The sequence below is a fragment of the Aphelocoma coerulescens genome, chromosome 1A (genome assembly GCF_041296385.1).
Source record: "Aphelocoma coerulescens isolate FSJ_1873_10779 chromosome 1A, UR_Acoe_1.0, whole genome shotgun sequence".
NCBI classification, from domain to species: domain Eukaryota; kingdom Metazoa; phylum Chordata; class Aves; order Passeriformes; family Corvidae; genus Aphelocoma; species Aphelocoma coerulescens.
In genome coordinates, this window is record NC_091014.1 from 68981588 (window position 1) to 69008771 (window position 27184).

Sequence of the window (27184 nt, forward strand, 5' to 3'; positions counted from 1 at the left end):
TTGTAAGTTTTAGGAGTGATATACTTGTAGCCTCCCACTAGTCCTTATTTTTTTAAAATTTTAAGTTTTGGAAAGAAACAGAAGAAGAATAATACTGTGTTTTTCCCTATGAGATACTGAAGGAATGGAGCTTAAACCATCCATTTATTCATGCAAATCACATTCAGGAACTGATTATCTCTCCCTTTTATTTACTGCCTGGCATATACATATAAAAAGTGAACAGATTAGACAAAATCCTTTTTATTGCATCATTTGTCTTAACAAGCTCACCTGTATTAGTCCTATGAATAAATTAGATAGGCAAACTGTACTCTGACTCTTAATGAAAAAAACTCAACTCTGATCTCTTCTCCCTTTCCCTCTGTTAGGAAATAGTTCTGGTGGTGTTTTTTGGTGCTGAGTACCTGGTCCGGCTGTGGTCTGCAGGCTGCAGGAGTAAATATGTTGGCTTCCAGGGAAGAATCCGGTTTGCCAGGAAGCCAATATCCATCATTGGTAAGACTTAAACTCTTTTGCAGCCCCACCTCTTTGTTGTAAATAAAAATTTCAACTTCTGCAGGGGCCTTACTGCAGTTGTGAGCTACACCTGCCCCTCAACATTTATCTGCTTTGTGATTTCTCTTCTTTTGGGTTGCTAGAACTGAACACTTAAAATATGGCTAAGGGAGGCATCAGCCTTAGAGAGGCAGGATTGTAAAGTGAAGAAATGAATAAATCTTGGGTAATTGCAGAAAATTGTTAAGATTTTGAACACAAAATCCTTCCTGGGGTACAAACAAATTCTTCGTCTGCCTCTAGAGCTGATCTAGTTTTGTGACCTAACCATGAGGCCTATAAGGTACCATTTTTACTCCTCATCATGTTCTTGATTTCTCTCTCAGTTGAGAAGTGCTTCTTAGGTGGGTATGTTAGAGAAAATGATAGTCTCATTGAACTGTAGTTTCAAGTGGTTCTCTCTGCTGGTATTGTGCTTCTACCACAGTAAATATTCATGTTTGTATTGGAGCCCTTGGGGGAGACACAGTGAGTTTTGTTAAGAAAACCTAAGAATGGCTACAGCTGGTTGTGCACTCACAGGTATCAGTACTTTATTTAACCTTTGAAATTCCCCTAAGAATATAATACACTGGAAATCAAGGTTTGATTTTCCATATCAAATGCAGATGGAACAGTGTCTGCACTGTTCAAAGAACAAGCTAAATTTGGGAAATACCTTTGCTGTGAATGATTGAATCCTACTGACTCATCCTATCATTTTCGAATCAACATGAATAAAATACAGACACTAGAAAAAGAAATGAAAGGATTAAACCTGAATGAAAAACATAATGCATTCATTTTATTTCTTCATTAATACAAAAGTCTTTATTTTAAAATCAGAAAAAAAATCTAAAATTTCTTTGAGAGCAGGGATATTTCTTCTCTGGGTTTTTGTTCATAAAATTTGGATTAATTCTTAGAAAGTTCCACTTGGGTAACAGTCTTGAATTTCTTTAAGTTCTTCCCTTCCCTTCCCTTCCCTTCCCTTCCCTTCCCTTCCCTTCCCTTCCCTTCCCTTCCCTTCCCTTCCCTTCCCTTCCCTTCCCTTCCCTTCCCTTCCCTTCCCTTCCCTTCCCTTCCCTTCCCTTCCCTTCCCTTCCCTTCCCAAACCTTCCCTTCCCAAACCTTCCCAAACCTTCCCTTCCCTTCCCAAACCTTCCCAAACCTTCCCAAACCTTCCCAAACCTTCCCAAACCTTCCCAAACCTTCCCAAACCTTCCCTTCCCAAACCTTCCCTTCCCAAACCTTCCCTTCCCAAACCTTCCCTTCCCAAACCTTCCCTTCCCAAACCTTCCCTTCCCTTCCCAAACCTTCCCTTCCCTTCCCTTCCCAAACCTTCCCTTCCCTTCCCTTCCCTTCCCTTCCCAAACCTTCCCTTCCCTTCCCAAACCTTCCCTTCCCTTCCCTTCCCTTCCCAAACCTTCCCTTCCCTTCCCAAACCTTCCCTTCCCAAACCTTCCCTTCCCAAACCTTCCCAAACCTTCCCAAACCTTCCCAAACCTTCCCTTCCCTTCCCAAACCTTCCCTTCCCTTCCCTTCCCAAACCTTCCCAAACCTTCCCTTCCCAAACCTTCCCAAACCTTCCCTTCCCTTCCCTTCCCTTCCCTTCCCTTCCCTTCCCTTCCCTTCCCTTCCCTTCCCTTCCCTTCCCAAACCTTCCCTTCCCAAACCTTCCCTTCCCAAACCTTCCCTTCCCAAACCTTCCCAAACCTTCCCAAACCTTCCCAAACCTTCCCAAACCTTCCCTTCCCAAACCTTCCCTTCCCAAACCTTCCCTTCCCAAACCTTCCCTTCCCAAACCTTCCCAAACCTTCCCAAACCTTCCCAAACCTTCCCAAACCTTCCCTTCCCAAACCTTCCCTTCCCAAACCTTCCCTTCCCTTCCCTTCCCAAACCTTCCCTTCCCAAACCTTCCCTTCCCAAACCTTCCCTTCCCAAACCTTCCCTTCCCTTCCCAAACCTTCCCTTCCCAAACCTTCCCTTCCCAAACCTTCCCAAACCTTCCCTTCCCAAACCTTCCCAAACCTTCCCAAACCTTCCCAAACCTTCCCTTCCCAAACCTTCCCTTCCCTTCCCAAACCTTCCCTTCCCTTCCCAAACCTTCCCTTCCCTTCCCTTCCCTTCCCTTCCCTTCCCTTCCCTTCCCTTCCCTTCCCTTCCCTTCCCTTCCCTTCCCTTCCCTTCCCTTCCCTTCCCTTCCCTTCCCTTCCCTTCCCTTCCCTTCCCTTCCCTTCCCTTCCCTTCCCAAACCTTCCCAAACCTTCCCAAACCTTCCCAAACCTTCCCAAACCTTCCCAAACCTTCCCTTCCCTTCCCAAACCTTCCCTTCCCAAACCTTCCCTTCCCTTCCCAAACCTTCCCTTCCCAAACCTTCCCTTCCCAAACCTTCCCTTCCCTTCCCAAACCTTCCCTTCCCTTCCCTTCCCTTCCCTTCCCTTCCCTTCCCTTCCCTTCCCTTCCCTTCCCTTCCCTTCCCTTCCCTTCCCTTCCCTTCCCTTCCCTTCCCTTCCCTTCCCTTCCCTTCCCTTCCCTTCCCTTCCCTTCCCTTCCCTTCCCTAACCTTCCCAAACCTTCCCAAACCTTCCCAAACCTTCCCAAACCTTCCCAAACCTTCCCAAACCTTCCCTTCCCAAACCTTCCCTTCCCAAACCTTCCCTTCCCAAACCTTCCCTTCCCAAACCTTCCCTTCCCAAACCTTCCCTTCCCTTCCCAAACCTTCCCTTCCCTTCCCTTCCCAAACCTTCCCTTCCCTTCCCTTCCCAAACCTTCCCAAACCTTCCCAAACCTTCCCAAACCTTCCCTTCCCAAACCTTCCCTTCCCAAACCTTCCCTTCCCTTCCCAAACCTTCCCTTCCCAAACCTTCCCTTCCCTTCCCAAACCTTCCCAAACCTTCCCAAACCTTCCCAAACCTTCCCTTCCCAAACCTTCCCTTCCCTTCCCAAACCTTCCCTTCCCAAACCTTCCCTTCCCAAACCTTCCCAAACCTTCCCTTCCCAAACCTTCCCTTCCCAAACCTTCCCTTCCCAAACCTTCCCTTCCCTTACCTTCCCTTCCCAAACCTTCCCTTCCCTCTCTAGCTGTAAATAAAAATCACTTTGGTGCTTATTACAGAAAGAGATTTAGTAGTCAAGCCTAATTACTACTTTCATTTATAAACTTTTAAAATATTACTGGATTCCATGCTGCATGAACTCATATGTTAACATGCAACTTGAATAACTGGGAAAGGAGAGTGTTAAGATAGAGCACATAATTTTTTGAATGGTCTTTTAGCATTTTAGCTAAAATGGAAAATGATCCAACTCTCCTACCTATTAAATCAAATCTTTAAATTACTTTTAAGTTGATTTTCTAAAGTTAGCCTAATATTTCTCTACTTTGCAGACAGATTGTAGATGATAACATGTATGTGAGAAAGGACAATAACAACCTGTCAGAAGACATTAATATTGAACTGATTCCCAGCTCAAGAATCCCTAGAAAAATCCCTTTGTTTCTCCATGCTTCTTCATTCCCTAGTTTCCAGAAGGAGCACGTTTAGTGTGTGGTGCTCATTTACCAAGGCAGCAGAAACAATGGTGAGACCTTTCTTAAAACACAGCTTTAAGCTGAGACCCATTTACATGCTGTAAAGTAGTACAGCAATAAAATACAAAAATAAAATACAAATATTCTTACTGCTTTAAATTTAAAATGAATTAATTGCTTTTAATAAAAAAGCTGAGAATTGAATACTAGAAAGTCAATTTATGGGAACATTAGAAACACATCAGCAATTTCCTCAAAAGAAAAAAAAAGCTGTACTCAGGTGAGATATGTGATAGGTGATATTTGGAATTACTTTCTTTTTTTTAAATTAACAAACTTCCTGACACTTTACTTTTTGAAAACTACCATAAATACCAGTGTAATGCTAGTCTAAACACTAATGCTTGTTAGAGTTAAAAAAGTCATGTAAACAAATGTTGGCCCTTTTTCCTGAAGCTTTCCATGCCAGTGCCTGCTGCAGTTTGAGTCTTGTGGAGACATTTCATGCAAAATGTTTAAACTGTTCCTGAAAAAGGCAACTCTGATGATTTCTTATGGAGAATCACTAGCAATTTCACACTTTGAAGCAGAAATTTAATGAGAAAATAGCTTTTTGTTTGTCACTGGAACTGAATTCCAATCCAATGAACAAGCCTCTGAAAAACTGGCAGCTTGTTTAGGGTTCAAACACCCTGCTAGAGGATGCTCTTCTTTTCCTCAGGGATTCAGTCTGCAGTGAGCCTGCACAATTCAAGTTGCAGTTTCCTCTGAGCAGCAGTGCTGGGGCTGGAAGTGGAAAATCTGCTGGGTTTGGTTTTATAGTGCTCTTCCTGCATCTGCCCAGGGCACATGGAAAAGCCCAGGCTGGGGCAGAAGGAATGTTCTGGGTCACACAGGCTCAGTAAGAAGACAGGAGGTGGATTCTGATGCCAGGATCTGGGAGAGGAATGTTTGAAGAGTCTGACAAGCAAGCAGGAGCTTGAAGGAAAATCAGCAGGGGCTTGAAATATGTGGGATTAAAAGGTGGCAGTGAAAGGGCAGGATATGCTGATGACCTAGAATGTAAAATAGGGCTGTTTGGACCAGTAAACTGGGATTAATGAGGGAAGTCTAAGTGCTGGAAACTGGGATGAAAACTAGGAACAGAGGAGAAGCAGAGGTAGAAGAACAGGTTTGGAGAAAAAGAAAAAAAAAAAAAAAGAAATATCTCTACCATGAAGAACACTTTCAGAAAAGCGAAAGTACAAATGAAAAAATGTCTCACTACCTGGTTGAAACTCATTTTCTGAGCTCAGTCTTTTCCACCTTCAGTACCTGCCATCAGATGGATATGTGTGTGTCTGACAATTTAGCAAAGACATGATGCATCATTTGCTAGGGGGCAAAGATCTGTGTTATGATGTGATGGGAAGAAAACCCATCCTAAATTCCGATGTTTACAGATATATGTTCACACATGATAAAGGAACAGCATAAAAAATTGGAAAGTGAGGCATTCAAAAGCTAAGATTAATCCCAAATGGAAGCTCTTTCTGTTGCCTCATCCCTCCCTTTATTCATTTTCGTTTTCATTTTCATTTTCATTTTCATTTTCATTTTCATTTTCATTTTCATTTTCATTTTCATTTTCATTTTCATTTTCATTTTCATTTTCATTCATGCACAATTATTGTAGTACAGTCTTTAAACTTAGTGAGTGCTTTCCTTTGGGGAGGAATCCAGCTTTTACAGCAAAAATCAGACTGATACTAATTAATTCAACTCAGAGAGTGGAGGATACTGTTGGTTGTAGAACTTCTGCAATATTTGTTGCAGCAACTGCATGGTTGTGAATGAGGCAGGAGAATGCTTAAAGGAGAGGAAAAAGCAAGTTAACCTTGCTGAAGGAAACTGTTGTTGCTGCCCAGGTTGGATCCCATCCTGCCCCTTGCCCAGGCATCCCATGGAAAGTCAGTTAAATAAAGTTTTCACAAATGGGCCTCATTTTCTGGATGTCCAAAGGAAGACTTTGAAGTCGGGTTGCAGAGGTTCTGAGCCCTCACAGCTACAAGTGAAGTCAGCAGGGCTGGTGTTTGGAAGTGCTCTGAAGAATAAAGTACTGCCTGTTTCAAACTGGCAAAGGAAAGTTTACCAAAAGTTTTCCTCGTTCTGTCTCCATTTGCTACCCATTTATAATAGTATCCTTTATTTTTTGGTTAGAATCTGAAAGGGAAGCATTTAGACGCCTCAAAGAGGTTTACCACAGAAATGCTGGTGAGGAAATTAAAAAAATATCTTCTCAGAATAATGTTACAGCAAGGTTCAATAATTAAAAGAAATGGACATGGTCACTGTACTGGGATGAGAGAAAAAAAGGGATGCTGGCACTGTGAACTCAATCTGTCATTTGCATTGTATAAAGCTGGAACTGTGTAAACTGCAGAGTTGTGGAAACAAAACAAAAAAAAGAACTCTGGAAACAATTATTTTTTTGTACAAATAAAGACAGTAACACAAAGTAAACTAACAGTTCTGATTTTTTCTAGACAGCCTTTGTTCTGACAGTTCCCTCAACTTTGAAAGCTTGGCTTTACAGCTTTGATACAACTTTTAAACCAAGTGTATGTTGGTCTGTATGCATGATACTTGACTTTGTGGATTTCATTATTGAGTGAAGCAAACCCTTGCATTTCCTCTTACATGAGAAGCCTTGAGCCAAAATAAGGATTCATTTCTAGGGCGTACAAATGCCTTTGCATTTTTTGTGGCAAGCTGCCTGATCCGTCAGTCTCTCTGAAACCTCTGTTACTGAATTCATCCTGGAAGAAACTGTAGCCACTGAGGTTTTTATGTGAAACTCTTACATAGACTTAACATGCCCACCAAATTTCAGCTAACAATTTCTTTTTTTGAAGTGCTTTCCTTACTCTGTATTTGTTGCGTTTTTCAGTGCTGACATCTAAAACCAAAAATCAATACATTCTTCTTTTGATTGATTGTTTGTTTGTTTGTTTTTAACAGATCTGATTGTGGTGCTAGCCTCAATTATTGTTCTGAGCATAGGATCTAATGGGCAGGTGTTTGCCACCTCGGCAATAAGGTATGTTCTCCTGTGGCTGCAGCTCTTCACTACCACAGAGGTTATCAGATGTATACCTGATTGCCTAATTCCCAATTTAGCTGCATGTCTGATTTTCATAATGCAGGAAAAGTTACTCTACTGAAGCACTGGGCAGTGGAGGACTGGGTGCTGTTGTGCTTGGTCACTGATTGGGAAAGGAGTGCAGGAACAAATGAAAAATGGTGGGAATGCTGAAGCCAAGTGGAAAAAACGAAATGTTGTGTCCTATTTAAAACATCAAACAACTCTCTCTCTGAGACAAGAGAGTATTACAGAACGTGGGTTTATTTAAGAAGTAATCCAGACAGCACTTAACTCGGTGCTTTTTCAGTATGAGTAATTACTTTGTTTAAAGAGTAATTATGCTTTGGTGGATTTGTTTGGCACGAGTAACTCACACTGTACATGAACCAGAAACATTTGATGTCCACAGTGTTTGTTCAGCTTGCATCAAGTACTGCAGGCTTGTTTTGGGAGGTAAAGTAGGTAAATAGAAGAAGAGAATGATGAGCAGTAGGTGTACTTCCCACTCCTAACCTAACTTCCAAGATGTGCTGGATGTTCTGTCACAAGCCTCCACTTCCCAGTGCAGTGGAATCACTGGGAAGTGGGAATGGCCAGTACTGTCTAAACTGTCCGGCTGTGTAGACAAACACTGAGGAGAACTACATGTACAGTGTTTTTAAGATAACTCCTACCATAGAACATTCATCCTTACCTGAGGGTAAATACTCCACACAGGCAGCAGGAATGTGATTATCAGCTCATACAGGAAAAGAGGAAGGTGCATGTGAAAATTCCAAAGGTTGGGGATTTTTAATTTAGCTACAAGTGTAGGAAGGACTTCAATGAAAAGGCCCTTTATGTGTTTATATGTGAACCCAGTGGGTTTTGGGCTCAGTGCAGCCTTTCCCAGTGTTAAGCTCCAAAGTCCTACACTTCAGAACCTTAACCCACATCCCTGCAGTGTTATCATTGCTCCTCTGAAAAACCAGCAGGGTCAGGTAAGTCTGAATTAAAAAGCAAAACCTACACTCACAACAAAATTTTAAGGATTGCTAAAAAGAGCTAAAAATACTTCCAGTGAAAATTTTTCAGGTAGATGAATTCAGCATCCATCCTTTCCTGCTCTTCACTGGTTTGTTTCAGGGATATGACAGTAAGATGACTGTAGGCAAACAAAATTCATTGTCAAATATTGCCATAGAATAAAATTATGCTGAAGAACCATACTGATAACTGTTTTTCATTAGTTGAAAATATTTGGAGCTTATGATTGATTCAGTTATTCTCTTAAAAACACATAGGACTCTATATATTTCTATATATCTTCTATAAATCAGATAGATTTCAATAACTCACACAACAAGGATTTCAGTAATGCCATGTTTGATTCATATTCTGCTTTTGGCAAATAGAGAAAAAAGTTTGCTCATATTTATGTTAGCAAAGTTTGAAGCATTGGTTTTCCTTGGAAAGGAGGCATTTGAGAATCAGAATCATATAAAATACACAAGTTTCCTCTGATTTTGTTTGTTTTTCCATTAAATAATTGTTTTAATAGTCAGTATTACTGAACAAATTTGACTGTAATGAAATGTGATCTAAACATGGAGATGCCTCAAGCCTGGGCAGGGCAGTACTATCACAGTTCTTTAACATGGCAGAGTGTTAGTGGATATAATCAGTTGTGGGTGTAGGAGGCAGTATTGTCCTCAAGCATTTTTACTGATTTATTGTGTTTATTTTAATGCTTCACTTTCCTTACAGAGGGATCCGCTTTCTCCAGATCCTTCGGATGCTTCACGTTGACCGCCAGGGGGGCACCTGGAGACTCCTGGGGTCAGTGGTTTTCATCCATCGACAGGTACCTGGCCTTTAAACATCCCCTGCATTTTGTTGACTTCAGTAAATTCTCTCTGTGTGCTTCAGATCATACCCTGGTTTAAATGAACTGTTACATTGCAAGAGAAAGAAATGCTCTAAAAGTCCATTGTGTGTTTCTTTCTCCTTTTAAAATGGGAAACTATTCTTTGCTAGGGCGGTGGCTGACAGGGTATAAACACCAGTGTTTGGGTTTTTAATTAACTGTTGTACCCTTTGGTGTTATCCCTCAATGCCATTTATTAAATGCAGCTTTGTGGGCTGCCTTTCATATTACAAATACTCTCCACTATCTCCACAGAAGATGTGTTCCTAACTTGGTTGCTCTGTGGAAAACCAACCACTGGTGGAAAAGCCTTGCTAGAAGAAGTCAATTATTTAAACGATTCTGTTTTGTTCTCCTTGAATACAGAGTTTTCTAATTTTTTCTTTAAATAAAAAAATATGGACTATGTTATGATCCTTTGTAGGAAAAGTTATTTTTTCAAGGGTGTGCTCACAGAGGCAAACCTGGCTATATATAGTTTCATGTCTGCTAAAACTTTGAAACAATTTTTCTGTGTGAAAGCTCATTAAGCAGGAATAGTTTAAAAGTTTTTCTGCAGACTTTGAAATATTTCTAACTGAAGGCTTCTTTTTGAGTCTTCATGGAATCTCTTTATGATTAGCTTTATCAATGTAACAGAAATTTATATCATTAGCCTTTAAATCTTGCATCTCATGCCACACTGTGGAGGGCTAATACTCTGCTGTCAATCTCCACATCACACTTGTAAGGGTGGTTAACTCATTCTTGTGAGTGTAGATGTGTTCTCCACATATTGACAAACAGTTACAGATTTCCACACAGACATCTTTTAATTTTGTATTCAGAAAACTGGTTTTCTGGGACAGAGAGTGGGATGCACTTAATCCAAACAATTAATTTGATACCAAAAGTTAATTTTCTTCCTTTTGGTTTTTTTCCCCCAGTACAGTAGGAACTTTTATGTCATGATGGCTGTGCAGAAGTGATGCACACCAAAGTACTGTGGGATAAAGCCCCCTTTCATACTGTACAACAGGATGACTTTTAATGCTCCAAGTCTGTGTGGTCTTCATTTATTATGCTTGCTTTGCCTGGGTATCTTGCTAGGGCAGAGCTGATATCCAAATAACTTTCTCAACATTTCCTACCCTTACAGACAGAGCTGTTTGAGAACATTTTTTCCTATGGGTGTTCAGAGTTTTAGTCAAGAATCAGGAAATACTATCTCCAAAATACAACACTTAAATCTTACGTGTCACAAGCATAAGTTCAATGATTTAAAAGGAAAAAAAAATCCTTGGAAAAGTGAATTTATGAGTAAACACTCCTGAAGTTCTGCTTATCCAAAGATGTGATTATGGTGATAAATAAAACTCCACAGATCTGTAGTACTTATCCAAGCAGATCACCCACTAATACATTAAGGAAAAAAGTACCAAGCACACAGTTCTATATTGACATTGGACAAGTGCAGCTGAAACCCTAACACGGTACCAAACGGAAGGAAAAATGGAACCTTTATTCCTGTCCAGAGTCTGAAAGAAATATTTGTTTAAAAATAAAAAAACAAAACCAAAACAAAAACACCTCAGCTGCTTTTTCTTCACTGGCAGAGTACAAAGTCCTCATCTATTTTTTTTTTTCTGTTTGATACTCTTTCAGAAAAAATGGGCCCCTAAACCCTTAAGCAATGTGAGAAAATAAATTCACATCTTGGTGCCCTGTGAAAATAGCAAGCACTTGTATCTCCATGGCCCCAGAAGAGCTTACTAAAGTTGTCACCAACGATTTCCATGTGTTTTGGAATTTTACATATATCTCTATTAGCTCACTCATGCCTGGTTTGGCTGGGATGCTCTTCTATTTTCAGCAGGTTGAGCTTATATACCAGCATTTCTTGCCAAAGACAACAAAACATGAGTCAGTATCACATGTGGTGGTGGAAAGCCATGGAGAAGTCCTGCAGCTTGCTGAAAAGCTTAGTTAGCAACTCTAGCTGCAGCTTGTAAGCCTCTAGGTTGGTTTTACTCCTTCCTCACCTTGCTTTGTGAGGTCTTCTACTGCTCTTAGGACAGGAAGAATTCTTGTATTTTTTCCAAGTGCTGAACTTTGTACTGTGTGGTCCTTATTTCAACTGAAAATGGAGATCTGGCTGAGTTTAAAAAATGTGCTGACTCAACTCTCTCAGTATTCAAATGCACCTTTGTGCATTTGTTGTTCTTGCTGTTTCCCCACGTGTGTGTGTATCTGAAAGTCCCTGCTGCAAAGAGCCACTTGTTTTAGGCAGCACTCTTTATTCTTAAGCTCTTACCTAATAAAACCCACATAAATGTGTCATTTTAGGGCCTGATGCCTGCAGAATGCTCTTTGTTTTGTGATCATGTCTCTTGAAGCATGTGTTATTTTAAAAGCTTCTGACTCCCTTAAATCCAGTAGGCATGAGATTGCTGCCATTATTCTTAATAATTAAATATAGTCTCTCTATATACATGGAACATGAATTGGTGACATTTAGAGTAAGTCCAAGGCAGCTGCATTTTCATCTGGCCTTTACTTTAAAAGAATTCTATCTTTAGATGAGCAGTACTGGAGCTGAGAGGTGCCAGTGGTGAAATAACCTCAGTAGTTGTGTTGATATTTCTGCCACTTTGAAAGGATTTCATAAGACTGATATTTTCCTGCCTGCTTTGCAAACAGCCAGCACTTAAACAAGAATTATTCCAATTATCAGCCACAAACAGTCAATTGTGTATGTTAACACAAGGAGCTTTTCAAAGCAGGTCATATCTACAAGTACACAGTGCAGCATTGTCATGAGATAAAGATGAGAAAATGAAGGTGACCAGCAGAGAAACTACTGAAACCCCAGGGCTTATTTCCTTTATCAGCTGCCTTGTTTAGCAAACAGGCCTGCAAAATGTTAAGGCTTAAATTAAAAGGCTTGCCCATGGGCAAGATGAAATATTATCAAAATTCATTATTTAGGTTATCATTAAACGATTAGAGGAAAAACACCCATTTTTCTTTGTGCCAAGATTAGTTAAAGATTTCCTGAACCTAGATTTTAATTAGTGCTCTAGGAGAGTGAGGGATATTTATAGTTCCTGCTGCTGAATGTTGGTACTTGATACCAGGGTTACCTTTCCCCAGGAAGCTCTTATAGGGAAAAGAAAAGAGAGAAAGAGAGAAAGAAAGAGAGAAAGAGAGAAAGAAAGAGAGAGAGAAAGAGAGAAAGAGAGAAAGAGAGAAAGAGAGAAAGAGAGAGAAAGAAAGAAAGAAAGAAAGAAAGAAAAGAAAGAAAGAAAAGGAAAGAAAGAAAGAAAGAAAGAGAAAGAAAGAAAGAAAGAAAGAGAGAGAAAGAAAGAAAGAAAGAAAGAAAGAAAGAAAGAAAGAAAGAAAGAAAGAAAGAAAGAGAAAGAAAGAAAGAGAAAGAAAGAAAGAAAGAAAGAAAGAAAGAAAGAAAGAGGGGGGGGATGGAGAGAGGAAGGAAGGAAGGAAGGAAGGAATTCGGAAGGAAGGAATTCGGAAGGAAGGAAGGAATTCGGAAGGAATTCGGAAGGAAGGAAGGAAGGAAGGAAGGAAGGAAGGAAGGAAGGAAGGAAGGAAGGAAGGAAGGAAGAAAATCTGAAGTAAGTTTGATGATAAAATCGAACCTTCCCTTACAAACAGTTTAAGAAACGTGGGTAGAGTATTGCAGAAAATCTGTGAAAACCTGACATACTTTAAAAGTAAGGGCAATCCTTCCTATTCAGGTTTTAATTTTAAATGTATCATATGGCAATGCTTTTATTCCCTTATTGGCTGGGATCCAAGGAAAGAGAAACGACTGTTAAGAGCTTAAGGAAGATGCCAATCAAGATGTAGCACAACAATTTTTCATGATAAAGATGGCCAAATATGTGCAAAGAAAATAAAGGAGTAATGCATCTAAACTTTAAGTAATTAAAAGAAGCTGTTTTCCCTCATAACTAGTTATTGGATTTCCCTGGGGGGCAGGTGGATGTCTCATTTAGCACTGCTTTTAAAAGCTTTATGTGTTTTTGCATTTGTGACACCATACATTTTTAAATGCACCAGCACTTTCTTTTTTCCTGGAGACTGTGAGAATCTAAGTCACAGCAGGTGACTTATCTAAGTCATAGCACGTCAGACACAACTTTCTTGCCCAAAAATCTTTAGAGAAAATGGTATATTCACAAGGACTGTACCATGCCCTCACAAAACTCTGCCCCAGCCTTGTTTTTCAGGACCAAAAACCTGACATATTTTATCTTAAGATTTTATCTTAACATGAAACTGTTGAGGCATCACTATTCAGTCTTGAGCAATCTAAACATCAGATACACAGGTTCATTCCTCGGATATGGCCCTAATCACAAGACATGCCTGTTACTTCTGTGTGCAGTTCAGCAAGGGCATTTCTAAAGCTGCTTTGCTATTTTAAAAATGTTTAGACAATTAGTGTTTTGAGTAGACAGTTAAGTGGAATGATTCCCATTCCATGATTAGGAAAGATGTCCTACTCTACATTTAGCTGCCCCAAGGATCTTGGATAAATGATGGCTTTTTGACCCATTTAGCATGGTATGAATAAAACCTGAGTCAATGTTTTAGCTGTTTTACTGGAGGCAGATTTTGTACCTGAAATATAACATACTGATTTTTCTACTGTGGTGCAAAAACCCCCACAGATATTTGCAATGTTTGACAATGATAGAATATATATATATATAATATATGTATATGATGAAAACCTTATATGCTTGTTTGCTTTCTCTTTTAAAAGGAACTCATAACCACGCTGTACATTGGATTCTTGGGATTAATTTTTTCATCCTACTTTGTTTATCTTGCCGAGAAGGATGCAGTTGATGAGGATGGAAAGACAGGTTTCTCCAACTATGCTGATGCCCTTTGGTGGGGTGTGGTAAGTCCTCGCCAACAAAATGTGTGTGCCAACAGGGCATAAGGTTTTTTGTTCAAGCTGTGATATTTTTAGAAAAATCTGGCATTTCTTTCTTTGCAGAATGTATTTCTGTAGGGAAGCTTGACAACGTCTTAGGAGGAATACAAGAAAGAATATAATAAATACAATTAAATTCTTGGGGTATTAAATTTTATTGTGAAAGCAGGTTAGCAAGTTCTTAGCAAAGGACACTGAATGTTTACAGATATGGAAAGTCCACCTCTCAAAAAGAGTAGAAATTCCCTTCAAAACCTGTACCACTTCCTTTAAACTCTGCTTAGTTACCTGCAAAAGGTGCATAACTTAAAAGGATACTATATGTGAAAGTTGGGTTGATGACTCTGTTTTTTTGATCTTTTTGTGTAAAACTCACACTCTTAGTAGTAATTCAGACCTTGATGCAAGTTACAGGTTCCTGTTTTTTTGGTTTTTATCTTTAACTTAGATGCTGGATAAGCCTCTAATTCAGTGAAGTGCACAGAAATACAGACTATATTACATGTACCCTCAGTCATCACTCTTTAAGTGGTTTGCTATAAAAATATTTTGAACACTAAATTCCTTTCACTAGGTTGTCAAGTATTCATTTCATCTGCAGAGCATCACCTATGGCTGTGCTAAAAACAATACAAACCCAGAAGAATCTAGTGAAAAGAGAAAAATCCACACAATGGCCAGATGGACCTGATGATCTAAGGTGCTGGGAAGCAATGAAACCATGAACCAGCCCATAGAGCAATCACTTGTGAAAGTCCTCAATGGACATGGGATAACTTTTTAAGAATATAAAACCTCACGGTTATAGGTGTGAGGCAACCTGTAGCTAATGGTGGGAAATAATGAGTGTCTCAGAAGCACAGATTGTGCTGCATTTTGAAAGGAAAACAATCAGGGTGTAATTGGAAGATACCCCATGCCAGCTTTAAGGGAACAAACCAGGACTCTTATTGTCACTTATTCTTCCATTCTTTCAGCAGTTCATCTCAAACACCAGTGGATCACTTGTAGCATCCAGTTCTCATGCATGGCTTATTCCTGCATGTGATAAAAAATTCCATGTGAACCCAGTGTACTTTTTCTACTTATTTTTATTTTTATTTCTATTTCTATTTTTATTTCTATTTTTATTTTCTCTAGTTTTCCAGAGCTTGCTTCATTAGTTCCATTGAATATTTAGGTATGAATTACAAAATACTTTTAAGCTCTAGAAGCTATGGCATTGATATGAGTAAAGAGTAAAAGAATTAACGTTAAAAAAGTCAGGGTGTGTTTATACAAGAGTATTTTGGACTTCAGGAATTTAAAAGGAGTCATGAAGACCAACAGAGAAGTTTAAAATGCACATTACCTTGTTGGGATAGATGACTTGGAATCTGTGTTTCAAAGTGTGTGGATGGGACATGCAAAGTGTTCAGTGGGTTTTGTTATTTTCCAAAACTTGACTTGCTTTGTGTAGCAGCAAGATAAAATCAGCTCCTCTTTCTCTGGCTGTGTGAGGAACACTGTTCAAATTGTTGTTTAAGCTTTTCAGGCATCTAGGCCTCCTCAGCATTTAGTGAGTCACGGTGCAGGTGCAGTTCACAGCTGGGAACAGGAACAAAGGACAAAGTGAATCAGTTTCTTTTTCTTTTCAAATCTCCTACATAGAACATAGAAACACAGATGTGGAGTTACTAGGGAGTGAAATTTGATTTTTACTTTTGCCTTTCAAAACTGAGCCATTGGAAAAAAAAATCTTGGTAACAAGTATCTGAAAGTCTTACATGTCTGAAAAAACCACAGAGTCTATTATGGGCAACGTTTTGGTTTGGGGAGAAAGTGCAAGCTTGCTGAACTTGATACAAATGACCTGAAAGGTTTAAATACGGAGAAAAGGGAAAATAAAGAATGAATGAGAGTTGGAATTAAATGCTAACTACATTCACCTGCTTCAGTTAAATGCAAGGTTTTTTCTCCTAGGTTTGGCAGGCAAACAGGTTAAACTGTGAAGACATACCAAAGACTTTGTGTGTTTTACATGAAGCCATTCTCAGAAGCTGTAGCATGTAGGGCACGTGTAAAACCACTTCCAACAGCATGGTCAGTCTGCCAGAATTGCAACCCATGTCACAGCAGTTTCCCTGTCCCTTTTGGGGATTTTTTCCTTGAGGAGAGAAGAGCACATAGGAGGCTTCTCTTCTGTTGGCCCTCCCTGCTTGCCTCTTGCTGCTTGTAATGCTTATTGATGTTGCTGCAAACTCAGCTATTCTGTACCACTGGGCCGGAGTAAAATACTTGCTCCAGTAAATTGGTGTTAACTGGCACAGGTACTTGGGATCAACTGCTCAGAATTTCCAGCAGTAAATTTCCATGCCAGAGGTAGCAGTTTGAACCCCTTTATAGTTAGTGTGTTTTTTGAGGTATGTAGTTCTGACTCCTCATACCTGAGGACACCTGCCTGTCTTAAAACATCTGAGCAGCCCTGTTGACTGCTACTAAATCAGGGTTCTTCCCTTTTTGAGGCGTACATGTGTGTGTTCAGAGCCTGTGTTAGAGCCTGTGCACACAGCTGGAATGTGCCATCGTAAATCCGTGTTACAGGAGGTGTCATTTTCCAGAGCCCAGTTATTCAACATTCTCTGCTCAGAAATACTGATAACTTTGGGATGTAAAAGTAGAAAAAAAGTTCTGCTGTGATTAAGAAAGCCAGAGAATTACATTACTTATAATCCTTTCCATGTATTCAAAGTGCTAATTAGATTACTGAGAAGAAACCCTCTTAAGGTAGCCAGAGAAAAACCTTCTGAGACATGTTCAGGCACCTGCAGGAGTCTGCCAGCCAAGTGCCTGCTGTGGAGGTGGAAAATTCATTTTTTCTGTGGTTACAGCTTTCATGCTGTCTTCCATAGTAACACTAATGCAGCTCAACATTACTGAAGTTTGGTTTTAAGTCCTGTGTGCTGGAGAACTTAGAAAAAAAATAACCAAAAAAAACACCCCCAAAAAACCAAGAAGCCTTTCATAAGAAAAGAGAGGGGAAAAGGAAGGAAAAATCACAGACTTTGAGGGATCATCTGGGTGCACTGAGGAGCTGAAGTGCTGTTAAAGAAACAGAACTTTAACTTCCTCCACTGCCCAGTAACAGATGCTGCATTTCAAAGTTGAATTTTGGGGACTGGCAAACTCAAGTGTTTGTCCTGCTGGTAGCACACAGCACCTGAGTCACTTGACCAGCCACATTAAATCTGGACAAACACCTGGCAAGGCAGAGCTCCTGCTGAAAGCAGTTTGCAGATCCAAAGAACAATATTCATTCAAGGATATAGATACTACAAAGTGGTCTTCATCAAGTGGAAAATTCGTGATGAATAAACACAAATCTGACTATTTTTTTGGAACTTGGAAAAGCTAAGTTTGGTAGTAGTTGGTGATATTTTTCCCTGCAAATCTTTCTTCCAGCTCTGAGAGTAGGAGGAAATATATTCTTCCCATGCCTTTATTGCTTGATAGTTTCTTCTTAGGAGACTATTTTTGCATAACATCTAAGCATTTGTCAGCAAATTTTTCCATAAAAGGCAGCCTCTTTATAGTCAGTGTAAATTTGCATATTCTTTTAAGTCTGTTTTGGCTGTGTTTCTGCTACCATTCAAGGCGAAGTCAAGGGAGGGGAACTAGGTTTGGGGCTGGTGCTTCCAAATAAAAGTACATTTTTTCTATTTACAGTTCTCCCCAGCGGTTAGTATTGATGACAGAACTCTTCTGTTCCTCACCAGAAGCTTTTCACTTCTCATGGGTCCAAGCCACGTTTCTCACACCATTTTATGGCAGCAACAGAGCTCTGAGGATGCTGAAAACCCAACGCTCCCATGGCCCGGGGTGTCTGTTTCAGACCATGGTCCTGCTATGACCATGGTGCCTGTCTGGTGTGATTCCCGTGGCTTGCTGTGGGTTCCTGCTTTGGGATCAGCTGATTCCGTTGGGAAGCAGGGGGTCCTTGTTACATCACAAACCTTTCTGATGGACCAGCCTCCACCTGGACCCTGTTTTCCCCCTGCACCAGGTCCTTCCTGACCGCTGGCTCATAATGAATTTTCTTCCATCCTGCTGGGGCTCTTCAGGAATAGCCCCAAACCTCTGTCCCGCTTAGGTCCTCCTACCTCTGGGGCTTTTCAGGGCTGGCCTGCCACCTCCACAGCAAGTCCCTGTAGAGCCAAGTCCCTACAGATCCCAGACCTGAGGGCACTAATTGGCCTAATGACCCTGCCCAGCACGACCCCACTGGTGATGCTCCATGCACACCCAGGGGCAATATTTAAGCACAGGAGAGATTGACTCTAGCTCAGCTGCAGCTGATGGACTCCCCTGATCCTGATTTCCACCCATGGGATGATGCCCTGCTATTGCCCCCTCCCTGTGGACTCACGTGCTGACCACTGCTCTCCATCCTAATCCTGACCTGTGGCTTGCTGCCAGACCTGCCTCACTGTTGTGCTGCTGCATAATAATCCAGGCTCTTGGGTGGGCCTGGCTGCACTTTCTGCTTCTGTTTTGCTTGGAAGGGACTGGGGCCTGTCTGGAGAGGTGCTGCCCTGCTGGCTCTGTTGTCTCTCTTGGCTGTGGGCCCCTTGTCCCTTAGAGAGTACCTGGCCCTGATAAGCAGTGATCAGATCCAAGTTCAAGCACCTTGTGGCTTAAACACAATTTTGGGTGGCCAGGTCCTGTGTTTGTGGGGAAGGAAGAAAGCTAAGCACAGGGCCCAGCTGTGTTCAGGTCTAGCTCTACTGGCAGGTTGACTTTGGGAGATAACTCATCCTGGAGTGGTTGTGTGTTCCTCCTCTTGCCGTGAGGATTCAGCTGGGATGGGTGAGTTCTGTCCCTTTTCACTCCTGTCAGCACAGGTTTCCTTATCCCCACATCCAAATACTGTTGATTCACTCCTGTCTCATGATACTTTGCTGATTTTTTCCCCCTTTCATTCTTCTTTTTTCGTGCTTTTTGGAGAGATAAATGTGCCCCATTGCACTGAAACAGGTGTTTGTTTCTGGCCTAGGTAACAGTCACAACAATCGGCTATGGAGACAAAGTTCCCCAGACGTGGATTGGGAAGACAATAGCTTCCTGCTTCTCAGTATTTGCCATCTCCTTCTTTGCCCTGCCAGCCGTAAGTAGAACTCGAATCCCTTCATTAAAGGTGTGTCCACCTCTGTGAATGCCTCTGGCTCCTGTAACCTGTGGACCACAGCAATAAACACATGCTGTTCATTGAAGTGACACGATTCCGCTGTTGATCTGCTCAGTTTCAGATTGTTTTGTTGGAATAAATAGAACTCTGTCACTGTAGGCATTGGAAAATTAATTTTATAAAGTCTTTTATTAAATGTCTGTTTATTCCATATGCTGAGTATTTGATTTAGGTATGTGAAGTCATATACAAGTCTGACTAGTAATTTTGGTTGTATTTAGGGTATTCTGGGGTCTGGTTTTGCCCTGAAGGTACAGCAGAAGCAACGTCAGAAGCATTTCAACAGACAAATCCCAGCTGCAGCTTCCCTAATTCAGGTAAGGCCACAACAGTAAAATAACTCAGAGTTTATTGGAGAGAGAGCGTGGCCTGGAAGTTCAAGTACTGGGAATCCCCATTCCTAAATTTATTATAGATCTATAACTTGTGTTTAACCAGTTTGCCATTTTGATCCACGTCAGTCAGTAGAGAAAATGAGATAATTGCCTCTCCCTTTTTGGAAGCTGCACTATACCTGATATTCATAGGCATAATGACACTAACTGGATGCAGTGAGTATATGTAGTGAAATATTAAAAAAAACCCCCTTCATTATAATATTTAATTCATAAGTTCCTTTTCATATTCTTTTAGGTCCTGTGCATCTGCCAGATCCTGAGGTGATGAATGTGTGTACAAATACATGAAAAAACCACACCTGTTTTTTGAAAAATCTCCCAGCGTAACATTCCATACAATAATATAAAGAATTAAATAGTACAGTGCACAAACATTCAATGTGGCACAGTGCATAAAAAGGAAACTGCAGCATTCAGAGGGAGATTCACTTTTATGAGGGTTGAGTTGGATTTATTTATTTATTTTTCCTGTGGGCAGGGTTTGATCCCAGCTCGTGGCAGGAGCACTCCAAGAGCACACTGAAGATTTCTGTGTGATGTGTGTTCATGTCCTGGTGCAAACTGCATCCACTGCGGCTGTATTTTGTCAGGAATGGTGTTTACCTGGACTGAGGGTTTGTTGTCAGTTGGATTTGCTGCAAAATTTGCCGTGCAGGAACCCAGTGACTGCTCCTCCACTGAGGTTCTTTGGGTTTCTTTACAGACCCTGTGGCGCTGCTACGCAGCTGAGCAATCCTGCACCTCCACAGCCACCTGGAAGATCTATGTGACAGCTCCCGTGCAAAATCCCAAAAAGTCTCCAGCGCCATCTAGTCCTGGTCTGAGAAAACAGGTGACGGCACTGGCAGGGTTCGCTCTCTGCTTGCTTTTCACTTTGAATTATAATTAACTTGCCAGGAGCCTCGGGAAGCGCCTGAGCAATCTGGACACCCGAAATACGGTTGTTTTCCTCCTGCCACAGCACGATTAGTTTTGTTTTCCTTAAAATATTCTTGAGGAACAAATGTCTTCTAACTAAATTTGCCTTGTTGGTCAGACAGGTACCAACTCTCCATTGTTTTATCCCCTTTGGAGTCTCCTACTTTCTCAAAGCAATGGTGCCACTTTGCCATTTTGCATTCATTTTTCAAAGTACTTCATACAGGAAGAAGGAGAAAGCCAGTTTAAAAATTTATATTCACATTTAACCTATGGCTGACAGCAGCTTCTCTTCTCTGAAGTACTCCATGCTGCTTTTATCTCTTTAGAAATGAAGACAAATCCCCGAGCTGTGGGCGCAGGAAAGTGGAACAGTGTCTGGTTACAAAGGTGACATTGCCCAAACACAGTTCTGTGGTGTCAGTGCCAAGCTTTCCAGCAGGCAGAGGTCTGCAGCAGGTCGAGCTCAGGGACCCAGTGTTTCCCAAATGATGGTCAAGGATTACCTTTAGGCAGTAGCATCCCACTGGTGCCTGTTTCCCAGGGCAAAAGGGCTGTGCAATTCCCCCTTGGCACATGGAGGATGCTGAAACAGCCTGATCTGTGTGCATGCCTGTGTTTTGGTGCTAGAGCAGTGTGACCTTGCTATGTCACAGCTGGAGACAGAAAAACCAGGAGGAAAGGGGTAAAGCTGAAGTTAAGACTCCTGTATGTGTTGCTGAACAGCAAGCAATCCATGTTTGGAGAGATAGAAAAAAAGGTATTTTTCCCTCTGTTTTCTCTAGTGAGAGGGATTTCCATAATATATTATTTATCTGAACCTCCCTGAGCCCGGCGAGCCCTCATTTAAGCATAGTAATGGTTCTTTCACCTCTTACCAAAGGATCCTCTTCTCTTGTTCTTTCTTGGTCTGTAACTTCCTATTTTAAGGACTCAAATATATATTGATCATTTTGTGCATGTTGTAGTATTTCGTTCTCCAGAGGATTCCTGGTTTTGTTTCCTGCTACAAAAGCCTGGAATCTTTGCTTTTAGAAGTATTTCGATGCATGTCAGTGCATCTACTGTCTGCAATAAATACCCATTTCTACCATTTTTTCCCCATTTAATTTTGAACATGCATTTGTTTAACTGCTGCAGAGCTGAACAGAAAAAGGAATTCCAAAAGTCTGATTGTAGACCATAACAAAGTAAGAATTGGCTTGGACTTAGATCAAGTAGCCTTGTGAATTTATTGACTCTGCAGCTCTTTGTGTTGATCCAATCTTCATTTTTCTAAGTACCAACTGCAGGGTGTTTATTAGGCTGTCCTTAGGCTTCAAAAATCAGGAGAAGTGTTTGGAGGCTGGAGGAAGGATTTTTCTTCTCCTGAGGTGCCTTATTTAGCCTTTTTGGCAAAAGGTGAAGTTTTCTTTAGTTGAAGAGGCTGCACAGGGCCTAATTCACAGTTCAAAGTCTCTGGTTATGTTTAATTAGAGCTTTAGAAAGATGTTCCAGACAAGGTGATAGATACTAAAGTCATTAGAATTCTGTATGGCTTGAGCTGCAGTCCCAATTTGAGAAATTTTACTAAAGACTTGATTTTTTGTAATGTTCTAGCTGCCTTCTGAGAATCAAATTCCTACCAGATTTTAGTTGATAATTTAGAATCAGACACTTTAAAACCATAAACAAAGGTTGCAACCCTTTTCCTGAATTTCAGTTCCAATCTTTAAATAAAAAATGTACGACCTCAAGTGAATTCACTGTATAGTGAAGCACACATGCATTTGTCTGTGTTTGAGAGCATCTTCTGATATCATTCCATTCCTACTCTCACAGGCCAGAAGATACAGAAGAAAAGGGAAGCTGGGCTGTGGGAATGATTCTGCACCTGTAATAAACCCAGGAGAAAATTCCTTGTCTGTTCCCCAGATCACTTACAATCACATTGATGAACAAGAGGACAAAAAAGATGTGTCTTTCTACATTGATGAACCCAGAGGTAATTTAATTAGGCTTAGTTTATCATTTTTCAAGAGACAATCTTACAAAGAATTGATGTGATGAAGGGAAAAGCTGTATGAAAAAACAATTCTAAGCAAATCAGTAAATCAAGACGCCTCCAACCAAGGATGATTGCATAACAAAAATAGGGGGACACAAATTAAAGGAAGTCTTTAATTCATATGGTGAGAATATCAAAAGAGCTTTCTTTGTTCACCATCAATTAAGATGTTGGATATATTGTTCATTTTTCTGTTTTGAATTATTTCAGAGGTAGATGGAAAACTTCCTCAGATCTACCCTACCTTTAAACTTTAACTGCTTTTGCCTCTGAAGGAAGGAAAAATAAACCAGGAGAAATATTTCTACTTTTTTTTACAGCACCCTCTTAAAGATTGTGCAAACAAATTGTGATAAGAAAAAACTATTTTTATGCCTACATCAACTAAGAGGTTTTGATAAGTGGGTTTTTTTCTCTTGCTTCATTTAAAATATTGTGTGTTTATATAAGTGATGGTTGTATTTCAACATGGAAACTGTCTGAATTTCATGCTGAGTTAAGATACTTGCTTTGTTTGCAAAATCCTTTTTTTAAAATTAAGTTTGTAATGGAAAAGTCCGTGTGAAATGATATTGTTTACTATAAAAGATGGTTTTCTGGAAAGCTAATTATTTTTCCACTATTGCATGGATTTCCTTTGTCTGATGGGGTTGGGAATCTGTTCTGGATCTGCTACATCTTGAGCTAAAGGGGAGAATGTTTGCTCATAGCCCGAGTTCTGTTCCATACCTGGAGGCACTGAAGCCTTGCCAAGGCTTCTGAGGCATCCAGAGACGCTGGCAATAATTTAAGGTGTGCTCTGGGGGGCTTTGGGTTAGGCCTTCCTCTGTCTTTGATAAACCTGAGCACTAGCTCAGTACAAAACTGCTGCTCTCACATGACATTGAAGCTGACAGAAAGTGTCACCCTGGACAGAGTGTGGCTGTGGTCTTGACATGAAGGTTTCTTCAATAAAAAGTACTTCAGGTGTTTTTGCCCCCCAAGGGAACGTGTGGTGCCTTCTGAACTGGACACAATCAAAGGTAGGAGTTCCACTGGCTTGCCCTGAATTTCCAGAGTTGGTGGATTGTCAGTGCCACCTGTGTCCTCCACTCTGGAGCAGTGGGATGTGGAATAGCAGGAACCTGGGAGCTGTGCTGTGGTGGGGCAACATCTGTAAGGGATAGGAACATCTGGCTCCCACAGGGATTTGGACAGACCTTCAAGACCTTGCATGCAACCTACAGCTGTGAAGTGCCAATGTGGAAGGCAGGGTTCTCCTGAGGGAGAGTTTTCATTGCCCCTCCTGCTCTTCCTTGTTACAATCTTGTGTGAATCTCTTACCTGTCACTTTGAGGTCAGGTTGCTTTGTTTTAACTGCTGTTTGGCATTTCCAGTGCTTTTAGGGTTCTGGGAGAGGGCATGAAGGGTATGATATTTATAAACAAAGTTTTTGCTTTAACTGCACATCTCAGAATATTGTGTTCATTCTCACCATGTTTATTGGACTGGAGCAGCTTCCCTCGCTGACCCTGTGACAGCAGATTTTGCTGAATGTGTTTTGGAATTGTGATGTGATGGATGGAAGCAGCAAAGTGTTGTGCAACTGGTAGCAGTCCTGGAGGCCACTAAGATGTTGGGGACTCTGCTGGCTGTACTCAGGACTCTGCCAGTGCATGTTTGTTCACTAAGGGTGTGTTCTCTCAATGGCCATAGTTAATCTGAGCAAAGCTCTGTGTCCTAGGAAAGAGAGTGATAAGACAAGCCTGCATCTTTTCCTGCCTGACAGGAAAATGAAAGAATTTTCCCCACTTTTTCTGAAGATGTTTTCTTCTTGTACTTTTATTATAGCTGGCCTAATTTACTCTTATTCCGAGAGACAGCCATGCATATTATTCCCTTACCAATTAAATTTTATCTATTTTTCATTTTCTGTTACTTTTTGCCTTAGCCAGTGTCAGGGTTAAATCACACTCAATTTGATTTTACTGATTCATTCCTTCTGTTGCAAAGCTTCCAGGAATGTAGCTGGCAGACTCAATTGCTCAATTGACTGAACATTCTTGACACCTCTCAAAAGTTTAAACCTGATTTCTCTCAGTGAAGTTCTCCTTGCCAGAATTAATAGGTTTCTATTCCTGGGAAGTGGAAGTACTGGGCTTCAAGCCTGTAAATGGGGGCATTTTTTTCCTGTCAAAAAAGCTGAAAGTAGAAAAGGCAAGAGAGAATCATAATTCAAAAAAGGTAATTGAAAGGGGCCATGCCAGCTTCTATTTGAGTGCTGCTATAGTGGAATATTTTATTCATTGCTGGTGGGGGCTGGATGTTTTGCAGATGATGGCAAACTGCAAGGTTGAATTAGATCACTTTTATAGGCCTGACCTAGGAGGAGCAGAGCTGCTGCTTTAAACCAGCTCTTTGCTGCTCCAGTCAGATGTGAGAGAGGGACTGTAGGAAGGCCTGAAATAAATGCCTGTCAAGAGCAGGCAACACAGTAACAGCCCCACTGATAAAATTCCTTGTTTTGAGCAGAAATAGATAGAAAGTAGTTCAAGTATCCTTGAAAAAGGAGACATTTGCCTTATTTCAGGAATGGACATTATGTGAACACACCTTTTCTCATGCAAATAGAATTTTTCTAATAACTTTTGTTCATGTATCCACATCCACCCAGCTTACTCTTGGCTTGCTCAAACCTTGCTTAGGAGGCAGATCTTCCCAAGGTGGGAAAAAATGCTTTCCTTTATTTCTGTGAAGAAGGTTTGAGAAAAGGGAAACCTTATAAAACAGAGAAGATCAGCATTAAGGTTTCTGAGAGGTTTGTGTGTATGTGGAATAAAAAACCCCCATGTAATTGGATAGTGCATAATATAGAAACAAGACATTTATTCACCAAAAATGGTGGGGTTTTGAAACAAACACTTGATAACATAAAAGAAAAATTACTGCTAATGTCTGCACTGTGCATGAGGTTTTGGGTGTGACTGATGCAAAGTGACCTGTAGCACTAAGAACTTGTCCATCCTTACAGAAAGGGAAAGGCCAAAAGTCTTCTACAATAATAATTTCCTTGCTGGAAAGCAAACCTCTCGAAATGAAGCTATTTAGAAAAAAAAAATTAAAAGGAAAAACTAAAACAAACATAGAGATTTAGAAAGTTCTAGAAAATAACTGTGATGCCGAGTCATAGAATGGCATTGCAGAGAATGGGTTGGGTTGGAAGGGACCTGAAGGATGAAAGAATCCCAGAATGGTTTGGGTTGGAAAGAATCTTGAAGATCATCCAGTCCCACCCCCTGCCATGGGCAGGGACACCTTCCACTATCCCAGGTTGCTCTAAGCCCCATCCAGCCTGGCCTTGGACACTTCCAGGGATGGGGCAGCCACAGCTTCTCTGGGCAGCCTGTGCCAGGGCCTCAGCACCCTCAGAGGGCAGAATTTCTACCTAGCATGTTGTGAGGAATGAGACAACTCTTTGTAGAAATTAAAACAATTTATTAAAACAGAAAAATTGAAAAATTGAAAAAAAAAAAAAAAAAAAAAAACTAACAAAATATAAAAATTTGGGATCCAGATGGCTTGAGAGATATGCCCCAGGAGCGCAGGGATTCAGGAACTTTAGGCTTAAGACAGCTCTGAACCTCAGGTAGAGAAAAAAAATAAACTTGCAGTTTAGGCTGGTCAAAAAGAAATCTATTTCTAAAAGCCCCTAGAAAGGGGTAGGCTTCTCCAGCACTGCCTTAGCAAGCTGGAGAGGAAGGGAAAAAGAGAGTGGGCGTGTCTTCTCTTACACTTTTATAGCTTTTGCTCCGCCCACAGTCCGCCCACAGCCCACCCACAGTCCACCCCCCTGGTTCAAGGCGGTTGGTGTTTTCCCCTTGACAGACCACCTCTGTCCACCAATGGCTCCTCCTGGTCAGAGGGGTGATATTAGTTGAGATAAGGGTCATGTGCTTATGGGGGGCTGGGCTGTTTGTTGCAACTGGGGTTTTTTAAAATCTGCCTTGAAACCAAGATACAAGTAAAACATAAAAAATACATCCAACACATCTTAAAACACTTGTAAAAGTATACAGTAAACACAGAAAGACCATAAAAACTTGATTAGTGTACCTGGACTGATGGATTGATTTTAACATTCAATTTAAAAATATTAAGCTCAAATTAATTAAAGCACTTAATATGCAAAGACCAAGCACAAATAGGGATTTCATGTATGACAAGTCCCCCCTTTTTCTCTTATGTTCACATCTTTGGTCTTTGCATTTAAGTGGAGGTGGATAACTCTTCAGGGATAGATTCAAGCTCTTTAAAACTGTCCCACACTTGCTGGGCAATTTTTCTCTCCTTTCTAGTTTTCTTATTGTTACTATTATTGACATGCATAATCTTTTGAGCGAATGGTGGACGCTGCTGTTGTCCTTGAAGATCCTGGATCAGTGGCATGCTTTGGACGACAGTGGTGATTAGACGGATGAAACAAGGGATTAAACAAGGGAGAAAAATAAGTCCTGTAAGGGAAAGTCCAACAATAATTAAAGCTTTCTTCCACCATTGTCCTTGGAAAATAT

At 40.8% G+C, this 27184-nt stretch overlaps 1 protein-coding gene across 1 annotated transcript in view; it reads left to right on the forward strand.

Moving 5' to 3' along the window:
* The window catches only part of LOC138104308 (potassium voltage-gated channel subfamily KQT member 1-like), a 442109-nt gene that overhangs the window by 31867 nt on the left and 383058 nt on the right, over positions 1-27184 (forward strand). Inside the window, exons 4-11 of the mRNA XM_069003421.1 lie at positions 372-498; positions 7073-7151; positions 8943-9039; positions 13871-14011; positions 19080-19190; positions 19493-19588; positions 20373-20501; positions 22409-22571. Coding sequence (XP_068859522.1) covers positions 372-498; positions 7073-7151; positions 8943-9039; positions 13871-14011; positions 19080-19190; positions 19493-19588; positions 20373-20501; positions 22409-22571 — 943 coding nt within the window. The remainder of the gene's footprint in view (positions 1-371; positions 499-7072; positions 7152-8942; positions 9040-13870; positions 14012-19079; positions 19191-19492; positions 19589-20372; positions 20502-22408; positions 22572-27184) is intronic.